The sequence below is a fragment of the Solanum stenotomum genome, chromosome 8 (assembly GCF_019186545.1).
Source record: "Solanum stenotomum isolate F172 chromosome 8, ASM1918654v1, whole genome shotgun sequence".
Taxonomy (NCBI): Eukaryota; Viridiplantae; Streptophyta; class Magnoliopsida; order Solanales; family Solanaceae; genus Solanum; species Solanum stenotomum.
The window spans coordinates 8,347,812-8,361,140 of NC_064289.1; the positions used below are offsets into that span (position 1 = coordinate 8,347,812).

At 29.7% G+C, this 13,329-nt stretch overlaps 2 protein-coding genes across 2 annotated transcripts; both read right to left on the reverse strand.

The window, feature by feature from the left end:
- Positions 1–1,667: 1,667 nt before the first annotated feature.
- On the reverse strand, positions 1,668–5,754 carry LOC125873196 (protein C2-DOMAIN ABA-RELATED 4-like). The gene is made up of 4 exons (XM_049554090.1): positions 5,590–5,754; positions 4,738–5,060; positions 2,363–2,458; positions 1,668–2,226 (listed from the first exon to the last, which is right to left on the reverse strand). The coding sequence occupies exons 2-4, from the start codon at positions 4,846–4,848 to the stop codon at positions 1,936–1,938; spliced, it is 498 nt and encodes a 165-aa protein (XP_049410047.1). The 5' UTR covers positions 4,849–5,060; positions 5,590–5,754; the 3' UTR covers positions 1,668–1,935.
- Positions 5,755–8,316: 2,562 nt separating this feature from the next.
- LOC125874344 (protein TIFY 6B-like) lies at positions 8,317–12,724 on the reverse strand. Its single transcript, XM_049555220.1, has 6 exons — positions 12,494–12,724; positions 9,199–9,457; positions 9,010–9,100; positions 8,718–8,916; positions 8,577–8,634; positions 8,317–8,487 (listed from the first exon to the last, which is right to left on the reverse strand). The coding sequence occupies exons 1-6, from the start codon at positions 12,561–12,563 to the stop codon at positions 8,379–8,381; spliced, it is 786 nt and encodes a 261-aa protein (XP_049411177.1). The 5' UTR covers positions 12,564–12,724; the 3' UTR covers positions 8,317–8,378.
- Between the last annotated feature and the right edge of the window lie 605 nt (positions 12,725–13,329).

Genomic DNA, 13,329 nt, shown 5'->3' on the forward strand with positions numbered 1-13,329 from the left:
AACAGTAGCTTTAAAAATCGAACATATGTGTAAATCAACCAAGTATTCCAGAGTGCAATCCACTATATGTTCAAATATTTGAAACTAACGTACTCTCTCCGTCTACTTTTAATTATCAGGTTGAGCATTTTGAAAATCAATTTAAATAATTTTTAAAGCTAAATTAAATTATATTAACTTGATATTTTAAACAAAAAATTTAGATATTCAAAAATTATACGAAAAGTACTATAAATTACATTTTTTGCATATCAATATGATGAAAAAATATATCGTAAAATGTTAGTCAAAAAGTTCTTATCGTTTAACTTTTGAAAAGGAAACCATAACAATTAAAAGTGGACGGAGGGAGTATCGTATACTATATTTTTGGAAACATTTGGTTGTTCATATTTAGATCCAAACACTAAAATGCAATGATAAAATTTTTCTTAAAAAAAATAGTTGTTCCCTCACACCCTGATGATTCATGTTTTTGAATATTAAAAAGATAAATTTCACAAACAACAAAACAAGATCCAAGAAAACTAATATATTTTTCTTCCTCATTTTTATTTATCACACTCACTACTTATAAATTTCTCCATTATCTTTTGGGAATATTCTGCTTTTATATATTATATTATTATATCTGCTAGCCCTTCCAAGATGTGTAAGGCCGTGCAGATATATATATATATATATAATAACGTATAAGAGACGATTGGATGGATCCAAGAAACCAACCCTTTGGACACAAATTATTATATTATACACGATTTGGGAATCTCTTTATTATATGCATAATCTCTGCCCTTACTTCCCCGGAAAGAATTCAAAATTTGAAGTTTTATGAGTTTTTACGAAAATTTCTAGTTAGTACAATAATAATAATTGGTTTGACAAACAAATAGTCACATATATTGAATTGATTTCTTATTATACATATGTATTATTTTTGAATAAAAGTTATTGAATTCATGTAAATCGTAATCGATCTATGGATCCACCCCTACTCTATATTCACTTAACATGTCACTCATCCACCATAAAAGTTTGTCCATTGTCCCACATTTAGAAAAAAAATGAAAAGCAGAGTTGCAACAAAGTGATTCTTTTTTTTTCCTGTTTATTTACATAGTGTTGTATATAAAAGTTATATTAAAGCAGCTTTTTGGCGGTGTTTGGTTATAAAAATAGTTGCCTACATCTACATGCATAGGTTCAATAATTGATGCTTAGGTTTGATTTTTTTTTTCCCTCTTACAAATGTTGTTTTAGAGAACATAAAATATAATATATATCAAAAGTTGGTTCCAAAGGAAATATTGCCTGGTAAAATATTGTTGTAGAAAAGTTTAACTATATATGATTTAGTCCAATCGACAGAATTTGGCTATGTTGTTCGGCTCTTCAAAAATGTTGGGCATCCATATCAAATATTCTGAAAACGCATTGCTTTTAGAGAAGCCGATATTTTCAGAGTCTAAACAATCTAAGACATTCCACACAGATTATTAGTGTTAAAGAATGTAAATGCATCTAAACCTTTCACAATAGACTCACTTTTGAAATTGTGATTATTCCTTAGATTCCATATCTTTTAGGTATTTAACTTGTCTGTTTTGTAAATAACTATGTATATGATGATATTTTATTTAAGAATGACATAGCATGCTAAATATGTATAAGCAGTATAACTAAACTATATAATCTGTAGCTCCATATATATAACTAAAACAATTCCAGCAAATTACTACACAAAATATAGAATGTTTCAAATCACATTTTACTAAGGTGCAGAGTGCAGACCTTCTGTAGTGTGGAGTACAAAGGCATATTTATCAATTTTGGCCTATATATGTTAAACTCGATTATATCATGAAGAGTTAGAAGGGATGTGGGGCGAAGCAGCTTACAATAAACAACAGAAGACAGCAACTGGATGTGTGCATTCTATAAACGTTTGCTGCCAGGAATGTCGATCCACTGAAGTTGGAGTTCGACCTCTCCACATTCCACGTTTCTCAATCTCAGGCACATATCTTGCACAACTTGGTTGTCTTGCCATGTCACTTTGCTCTCTTCAGACAGACAGTTTGCCCTACACGGCGTTGCTCTTGTGATCACTGTGCCACATGGGAGGGAATCTAAGTTCATTTTCAGAGCATCTAAAAACGGTTTGATATCAAATTCTGCATCTCCCATTTTGTCATCCATGCTGAACATATCATGATCGTATACAGTCTGAAAGCAAACATAAATGCAAAATCAGGACAATACAAGTGAAAAATTTGCACGCGTAAAGGACTATCTTATAGCACTCCTAAAAGGAACATATAGGTTTAATCTTATACAATCACCAGCAAGTAATGAACTTTACCAGCTTAACAGGAAGATTTGCGTCTGAAACAGAAAGGGTAAGATCTTCATTCCATTCAGGATTAACATCCTTCTTTATAACTCGTGTCTTCAGTTTCTGCATAAGTTGACAAGAGTGATCAATAAAGACTATATAGAATAGGAAAAAGATTGCAACAGTCCGAGATTTTGTGAATCTACTCACAAGAAAGATACATTATCAAGAGCGTAGAGTAAAAAAAATTGCTACATGTATGTGTGATCTGATTCTGTCTCACTACAACAATAGCTTCTATATAAATTATAATCCTTCATTTGATAAAGCTTAATATTTCGACTGAAGCATGCATTACGTACTAGTAAACTGAGAATGTAATCAATAAAACCACAGCTGCTCTTTTTGGAAGATCAGAGGAATCTAAACGAAACAGGTTAGGCTGTCAAGCTGCTGGGGCTTGTGACTTATGTTGCATGTTTACAGCAGTTTTGTAAGTTCTAAACAGTCCACAAATGGTTTATAGCAATTAATTTAAAATATCCCATCTTTTCTCATCATGAAAAAGAAAGCTGGACCTTTTAACATCATTCTGAATCCCAATATATTAAAATAGCAAGGGTTAAAACTACAGATATATACCTCACTCCAAGCGCAAAAGAATATCATTCAAACTGTTATACTATCTCAGGAGTACTATACTTGTTAAACTCAAGGACTGATCGCTGAAGACACGTGAAAGCTAGAAGCAATCTATTACATAGCTGTTTCCAAAAGTAAAAAGGACGTAGATATCATAGAAGAGCAAAAACATCTAACATTACATAGTACATTTTGTTTTTATAAGCAATCACCTAAAATTACTAGTTTACAAAGCAGAATATTTTCATAGATCCACGAAGAACATATCCCGTTTTCCTGTTTTGCTTATTGCCTGCCGAAAATTGGCTACAATACAGAGATAAAGACTACATCCAGTCCATTTTATCTACTTTCCGAAACTCAAGCACTTCTTATGGCACCAAACTTCTAAAATCTACAAAACCAAAAGGATTGGGAATAAGGACTGCACACTAACACACTGAAAGTTGGCCTTAGTTTTGTATGATTACTAGTCCCCTCTGCCACACCTTTTAGAAGTCAAAGACTAAGGGTGTGTTCGATTTTTCAATTTTTCCATGTTCGGTTGGTCAAATATTTTGGAAAATATGTTCTCTATGAAAACAAGCTCCTTAGAAATGAGGAAAAACAAGCTCTACTAGTGACAATCCACACTGATTGTGTCCTCCCTACCCTCCAACATACCTCATCTTCACCCCGACCCCCCATAGATCTCATCCCCATCTCCCATAGTATTTGCTTAAACTATATATAAATGGTTTGAGGATAATAGTTTTTGCTTGCCTACCGAACACAAGAAAATAAGTAGGAAAGTTTTCCTTCTTACCTAACACACCCTAAAGGTGGATAGAAATATGTAAAGTTGTAAACACTACAGAATTCAACAATCCTTCCTCAACCCCTTTTTCACAAGTCATGACTTACAGGACCATCTTAACCGGACTTTGACAAGAAAACAATGTTGAAGCACGATCAAACCACATATGGTAGGCCATCCTCATAAATGTTAATGTAACATCGAAACTACTATATGGTAAAAAATCACATCTTTTACTTCATGTAATTGGTATACAAGACTTTAAAACTAACATCTTCAAATGTCACATAATTGATTATAGCCTCTAGTGCACAAAGATCCAAAAGTAAGTAAATTAAAATATCTCTTCAGAAAACTAACAAGAAAAACTTTATTTTATACCTCCCGCACCTGACACTAGTTGTTTGAGGCTTCTTTTTTTTGTCGTACAAGTTGATAGACCCAAATATTACACTTTTGGGTTCTTAAACTTCGAATTTAAAAAAAAAAAGTCTCACACAACTAATACGTGAACAACATGGTATCAACCAATCCATTTGCCACTCATAAAACAACATATTATAACAGTCAACAGAGTAGCTATGGGGTGATCAAACCATCATATATAATACATCTCCATCACCATATAAACAATGATTTCATAAGATTAACAAAAAAAAGCAATTTCATAGATAATCATAACCAGAAGAAACCAAACCAACCCAACATCCCAAGAAATACAAAAAATACACATATTGAGATAGAATTATAAAAAAATTGGACAAAAGAGGAAACAAAACTCAATCTTGGAAACAATCAAATGCAAGCAAACATAAGACATTCAATCCCAATCTAATTGGGAATGAGCCAGTAGCGGATCCAGAATTTTAATAAGGGCTTTAAAGTACAACTATATATATACTGATATACATAAAAAAAAAATCATATATAAATAATGTAATTTTTCGTCGAAAGGTCTGCCTACCTGTTTACCCATTTTGACAACAACATAGGGATCACTGCTGCGGACATCACGTACAGCGAGGTTTATGCCTCTCTTAATTTTGATCCTTAAAAGACCAAAAAGATTGTCCATTAAGGATTTTGCTCTATTCTTCCTTCCTCTGCTGCTTAAACAAAATATAGTCTCCCCTCTTTATATTATTTTTTTTTCAAAAAGAAAAAAAAAAAACTTATTGATTACAGTAATATAGCAGTTACTTAATTAATAAGAAAAAAAAAATCTTTTTTTTTACTTTTTTTTCCTTAACACCTTCCCTACCAAGTGAAATTCTTCCTCTAGTCAATCTGAAAAGATGGAAAAACAAGTATATATATTAGAAAAAATAGTCACAATTTAGATATTTTAGGAGTATGAATAGAAGAATTTCATATATATTAGCTGAGTTAGAATTTACAATTTATGATTCGAAATTTTAATTCTTTTATATTCTGGGATTTTGTATTTAACAATTTATACATATTCAATGAATTTCTTAACACAAATAAGAGGAAGGGGATTTAAAAAATATATTGCATAAATTTAAAAAATTAGAAAAGAATTCCATGTGTGACATTTTAAAATTCTTTGAATTTGATTATCAGAACTTTTTATTTCGCCATTGTTTATCACGAATGACAAATCATGTAAAAGGAATTAGGAACCTCTTTAATAAGAAAGAATCCAATCCAATTTGTTATTGAAATTGACTTGGATCCAATTACAATTCTAAGAAAAAGTAGAGAAAAAAAAGAAATTTAATTTCAATTATTTGAAGAAGATGGAAAAAAAAAATCCATTTTCATATGTAAATAAAAGTTGATAATTAATACTTACATTTGAATGATCTTCTTAATAAAGGAGCTTAGCGCTGCCTAATTAGGAGAGGAAGAAAGAGAGGAAATTGTTAAGGTAATGCCTATTTTGTGTATTTCTTGGGGGATATGGAGTTTTACATGCAAAAGAGGGGAAAAAATGATGAATTTTAAGGCAAGGCAACAACTTCGAAAATATGTTGTTAATAGGAATTGTGGTTCTTAATTATATATGATTTAATGAGTGCTTAATTCTAGTCCATTAGGCAAATGATTTTAGCCATATTTATAACACTTACCTATCGTGAGTCTTTTCTATTTATAGGTATTATTATTATTCTAAAAGAATGAATGATAATATTGAATTTATAAACATCTAGAAGGGGGAAAAACTGAATTAAACCTCTTTGAACAAGATCTTCTTGTATGAGGTGAAATTTGTGCTTGATAAACAGACAAATTATATTATGATACGTGGCTGAATTGAAATCAAAGAGACGTTGGTTCTTCTTACCTCAGCCTAAGAAAATTCTGACATCACAGTCCCCCTACATGACTTGGTCTTCGAACAGATTAGCCGATAGCCTCGAGTCTAGGATCAATCTGCCCTAATATTCTAATATGACAATTTTTTTTATACAGACTTCTTTTATATATATATATATGAACAAGTAATATTGTTAAGGGCCGTAGAAAAATGAATATAATCATGCATGTTATCCTTAACCAAACGGTTTGATGAAATTATAGTGATCTAATACAAAATCTTAATAATAGATCTCAAGTATATTTACTAAAAATATTTTTTGTGCATATATTACACGTGCACCATACGCCAAATAAGCATCCATTAGGTCACAACTACGTACATCCAAAACAATTAAATTAGCCCTTTCACAAACCACGTAAGAACAAAAAGAGTTATAAATAAAAAATGTGAAAGAAACTAAAGAAAAGGATGTTAAATTGAATCAAAATAGCACCATAAAAATGAACCAAAACCTCAATATATAAAGGTTATCATAAAAAGAGGTATGTTATTTTCCTTACATGTGATATTGGCACGGCTCAATCAAATAACAAATTCTACAATCTTATGTGGAGATTGTTATCTAATTGAACCACTCCAACATCTCAATTAGTTGATCAATCAAAACATAAAATTACCTCAAAATATTTTAACTCAATAAGTTGGTCTGATTTTAAACATAATGATTTGGTCAAAAGTCAAAATTACTTTGAAATAGCTTTGAACAAAAAGTAGTAGTCATATATAGAAGCAAATTCATAGAATAAGTCCAAAATGGAATATGTATAGTTTTATTTGTTAATCTTAGTGGCATCATGAATTACGATCTAGCTCTACATTGATTGTAGCATTAACAAACGAATCAAAATTATTAGATATTCTAATAGACCAGGTCGTCTATATATGTGGTCAATTAACTGTTCACATTTTGAAATATTTTTAAAAAAACTACTAAACCGACAATTAAAATAGAAGGGAGATATTTATATTGAGGTTCCATTAAAACTAGTTGTTACATTGAGAATCCAACAACTAAAATAATTCTCGAAAATTCAGTAACTTTTGCATGAATACTGTATTTATATTGAGAATCTATTAATTACATGAGAATTTAACAGTCATATAATTAATATTTTAAATTCGCCTTTGAACGGAGTACAAAGTAATATTCTCAGTATGAGAAAAAAGGGAGATACCATTGACAGAAACGCATTTTTCGGAGTGATCAAAGGGGAAAAAAAGACTAGCACAATTAACTCCACAAATATATCGACAAAAAACTATAGATCAACATGACTTTTTGTATTTATATATTAATTTGCCGTCCAAGTCAAACTATTTTATTGATGGCAGTTTACCTGGAAATATCTTACTACAGTGACATCAACCAAATCAAAAATTAGAATTTAAAATGCCAATTAAGAATTTCCACTTTCTGGAGAATCTTAGTTCACAATCCACCAATCGTGATTTTTTAAGATATGTCATACGTTGAATGACTTTTTTTTTAAAACAAAACAATTTTAATACTTTATTATTATTTTATATCTTGAGTGAACGTTTGAGAAATTTATTCAAACTTTTATACGAAAAAAATAGAAAAAGCATTCACCTCTGATGAGTGCTTGATTTGTTAAAAAAAATAAGGGAATATTATTTTCATCTTAACAAAAAAATGATATATACTAGATTGCAATGCCATGTTTCATAAGTCATAACTAAGATAGTGTAACTAATTATAACATTGAAATAAAATTCAAGAAGATCCTCTTGAACAAATAATAACTTATAGAAAGAAAATCCTAATTCCTACATATGCATCTTGACTTTAAAAAAAAACTATAGAAAGAAAATGAACTTAATTATTATAGAAGATGATTAATAACCAGACCACTTGTTAGGTAATTACAAGTAAATTTTGATAAACATAAGTTGATAATCTGATAAAAATATATAGTTCTTTTAACTGGCGGTGATATTAGAATTGAGTTTATCTTACACAAACATGATCCTATGAAAAAAAAGATAAAGAACAATAGAATTAACATAACTTTGAAAGAGAAAAAAAGAACTTCTCTTAATTACACTAGCAAAAAAAACTACAAATTAAACACCTATATAGTATTTTCGGATGAAATTAGCTCCCTACCTATCACAATTACAAGGACAAAAACATCTATAATAATTAATAATCAATGTCATATCTAGGTAAAATGAAAGAAAATTACTACAATCTTCAACATTAATTATTTTGTGATGCATGGTCTTCAATATTTGAGACACTAATTTGTAGCAGGAAGTGGAGTACTGGAACCTGAGGAGTTTATTGTAAAGTTCATCATATGTTGTGAACTTTGCTTGCCATTTCCATATGGTGATGCACTCACTACCCTGAAATATGCTTTGTCAGATATCACAACGATTAAAATAGTGCTATCACTATTGTTGACACGTCAGTACATAAAACTTAAAACTCTAACCTTTCCTTGCGTCTCTCCAAGAACCTAGCCAAGGATGCCTTGCGAGCCTGAGGAACAGCTATAGAAAACAAACAAAAAGGCTATCATTATTGTGCCCGAAAAAATCTTTTGCCTCATAAACCACGCCCAAATTATACGTACCTGATAAATTATGGCTGGGAGGTTGACGAGATTCGATTTTGGAAACTTCTGTTGTGTTAGAAGGTGATTTTAGGACTCTGATTGATCTGATAATTGTTGTTTCATTCGTATTATTATTATTATTATGATCAAGAGAAGGAAAATTTCGAATTGTTGTACTAATTGGTGCATTTCCAGCAAGTAACATAATAGCTTGAGCCTGAAATTAAAATATCGATCGAAGAATAATTAATTTCTGATTAAAATCAAATACTAACAAAAAAAATTGATGATTTGTGTCTATAGGATATACCTTCTCTGGTGAAATATTGTCGTAAACACAGACAGAACCAGCGTAAAACATGGTCAATTGAGCAGGTCCTGGTGAAGTTCTAGGTGCACTCCTACAGTACAAACATTTTTTAATTACGACTATAAAAAATGTCATTATTGTGTCATATAAAATGAAACATACTTTCTTAAATCGAGTTTATTAACGTACCTCAATTCAGTGGTGCCCACAACACCATTGTGTGTGGGAACATGATGTGCACCAATTTGAGTACTATATGGTCGATGAATTGTATCAACAATATCAGTAGTTGTGGTTATGGTCACCAATCCAGCCGATGCAAGTGATTCGAAACCAATCTTAGGCTTATTATTATTATTATTATTATTCTCTTGGCCCTTGAAAGATAGGTGGTATTGAGGATGAGCTTTGTTGGAAAATGACCAATGCATTGCCGAACTTGTTGATCCTGTATTTCTAAGATACTTAGAATAATAGTTTTGAAGAATTTGATAAGAAACAACAAAGTTTAAATAGTATATACAAAACCAGAAACTTAAAACTAGTAAAGAAAATAGAGGATTTGAAACAGATTAGAAATAATATACAAAATAATTTTCCTCAAAGAAAAAAATCGAGTTCACTGAATATACAGTGTGTCCTTAAGGAAATTATTTCCATCAAGTACCCAAGGTTAATGGAATATATCTTTCCAAGATAGGACGATCTTACCCACCAGTGTATTGGTACCTAAAACCACGATTTCATCAAACCACTCAATGATAGTAAAGTACACTTAGAATACTAGATTTAGTAGTAGAAGAAGAAGTCCAGAAATTGGTTGCTTTGTTGTTGAAAAATAGAAGAAATTCTTCTATTTATAGACAACAAAGGATAGTGTGAACGGATGTTTATTGTGCTTCATCAGAAAGGTCATAACCCTTTAGAAAAGTTACAATTTTTCATAAAAGTCACAACTCTTCAAAAAAGTCACAATTTTTCATAAAAAGTCAAAACTCTCCAAAAAAAATCACATTTTTTCATAAAAGTCACAATTTTTCATAAAAATCAAAACTTATTCACACCTTTTAAAACCAAAACTACTTTTACAACAATTTTAACTTATAGGTAACACAATAGAATAAGATACCATCTTAATATATACTTTATTTTTTACATTGTGAAATGAAGATTATGTATATAGGCTATACTTCACTCTTAAGTGACCTGATATTATTTTATTTTTTAAAAAACAAAAAAAGGTACTAATTATTGTAGAAATACCAATTTCAAATTTTTAACTCTTTATCATGAGAATCAATGTACTAATTGCATTAAACACAACCATACATAAGGGTGTAACTGTAACCTATGGTAGGTTCAAATCTTAACGAAGGTAAACTATGCAAAGTGATTTCTTTCCATTTGTTCAACCTCTGATTGATAGAATTATTTATTGATGAAAGATAACATATATCTCACAAAATTAATAACCCGAACGCCATAGAGTTGAACAAAATTCCATCAAACAGGAGTTAAGTAATTAAATCGGGCAACAGCCAACAATACACATTAAGAATAGATAGATGAAGAGCCAACCCATCAAACAATATACTAATGTTATTATATAATCATCTCTATGTCATTTCCCCTTTTAATCAATATTGATAAATGTTACTCAGATGAATAATAATCCAATGCGCTCTTGATATTTGAAAATAAAGAATTAGGCACAGATAAAAATTTATAGCTAAATAACAAAAATTCTCTACAAATCCCATTTAGAACGATAAATTATAAGAAAAATAATTATTTCAAAACTTTTTAACGACAAATTAATTAAAAATTACCGATAAATTTTGTAGCTAATTCTATATTTTCTTATAATATTTGTCAACGTATGGCTGAAGAAGAGGGGCTGAACATGTCTGTGGAATTTAAAATTAGCCTGTTAAGTGCATCTGATGGGAGGTAATAAATTATAATTAAAGCAAGATCTGGTCAAAAGAGTGAAATAAATATATTTTATGTGTTTGTTCTACATTCTAAATCTAGTGGTGGACTGGTGGCCAAGACGTAATTGTTTATTGTTTATTGCTAATTCCTGTTTTGGGTATAGCACCATAGTTTATTTAAGTATAAATTTTAGGAATCACATAGTTTTTATATGAAATTACAATTTATTCCTATTTAATTCGTAATTACATTAATCCTTGAAAAGTGAAACAAATCGAATACTAGCTCGAATACATTAAAAACTAGCTCGGATACATTATAAAATAAACCGAATACATAATATGTAGCTCGGATACATTAAAAACTAGCTCAGATACATTAAAAATTAGCTCGGATACATTATAAAATAATTTAGAATTAGGAGAGAAATAAGGGATTTTAGATATTTTTAGAAATAGAAGGGAATATTAGAAATAAGGGAAACATAAGGAGACGTGTATTTTACTACTCTCTAAGTTTCATTTTATGTAGCATTTTTAAAATTTTGAGATTTAAACAAGTCTATCTTTGACCATAAATTTTTCATAGATCTTTTAAACATTTTGAATTATCAATTATTGTGACTTATAGACATTTTTATGTAGTTTACAAATATATAAATTTCATTTTTAAAAAATGAAGATTTTCATACGCAAATTCCCAGTCAAATTTAAATGGTTGGACTCTCACAAAAGAAAAGTGTCACATAAATTTTTAAATTGAATCTTATGTTAGACTCATAGTTTTCAACCTTATGAGCCAAACATTAAACTGTTATCTAATGTTTTCTCATAAAATTTTCAATTTGTTCAACAAAAAAATAAAGGATTCATAAGTTACATAAAAAAAATGGCATTTACTCATGAATAATTATACCAAAAGAGATAATCCGTAATCGCCTATAATTTAATTTTAACCGATTAACTTAGTAATAGCAATCCTTAAAATGCACTACATATTTGTATGATATAACTTAAATCCTATAATAATTTGTGTTACCTAACTATATAGACTAATAAAAAAAAAAGGTAGCTCAGAGGTGCATGTTACTAATGTACTATACCCAACTCAGCCAAAATACAAAAGTAAATCACGTTGAAAGGAATCCAACGTTCTAATATAACACCAAAATCATAGTATTCACAAGCACAACAAACATCATAAAAATAAAAATACATTCTTTATTTTCCAGTACAATATTTCTAATATCAATATTCCACAAACCAAGATTTAAACCATATGTTTTGACCTACATGCAAATACCCATTTTTGGGTTTAACTAGTTTCTTGAGAATCCGCATGCATGGAGTCAAACAGATTCATATTGATTTCACGAAAATAAATTAGAAAAAATTGAAATCTTCGATATTCTTTTAGTTTTCAACATGTTACATGGAAAGTCAAAGTTTAAAAAATTACCAAAAAAAAGGAAAGATACTTTCTTTTTAGCAGACTAATTAAAAAAAAAAGTAAGGAAAACGAAATTAAAATGGAGGGAGTATCTACATACCAGCTGGATCCGTGGCCGGTTCTTCAAGGATTTCTTGTTTTACAGTCAACCCCATGAAATCTCTCTCCATTCAATCTAATTAATTCACTGCAACTCAAAGTTGAAACGCATAAATGAAAGAAAAATCGAGGGAGGTAGTGAGGCTTTCAACGTGACCCGGGGGATGGCGTAGAACTGTATTTATCAGAATAATTAATCAAGAGATTGGTGCTGCGAGGATGAAGCGAAAATTATGAGAGATATAAGAACTATAGAAGGAAATAAATGAAATTAAAGCTTAAGCTCGCTTCATTTATAAAGATTCGTGGAAAATTTCCCACGTTATTCTTAATTCTAATTTTCAACGTATTATAATTGGTCATCTTCATGAAGTTTTCATATTTTATAAAATAAAAATAAAAAATAGAGATTTACACAGCTGTACTTAACATTGATGCATGCACCATGTTTTTCGAAAAAATAATAATAATAGGTACATTAATTTTCTTTTATATTTGATTATTGAAAGTACAATATAATACAGATTTATGATTAATGGTATAGGACAACTTAATTTTATAATATTCTTCAATAGTTTAAAACAATTTGTAATAGTCAACTTATATATGTTAAAGTGCGCGGTGCAAAATCTATTTACGCAATCAAATCATTTAATACTATTATTATGTTTTACCTGGCAAACTAGGTATGTCTTCAACAAATAATTTGCAAAAAGTATACTAGAAGAAGCTTCAATAAGCAAATTGAGAAAATTTGGAATTGTAATATAATGGTTATTAATTACTACTATTTTACCTTGCACGACACATATAACCCTAAAAATTACTCCATTTGTT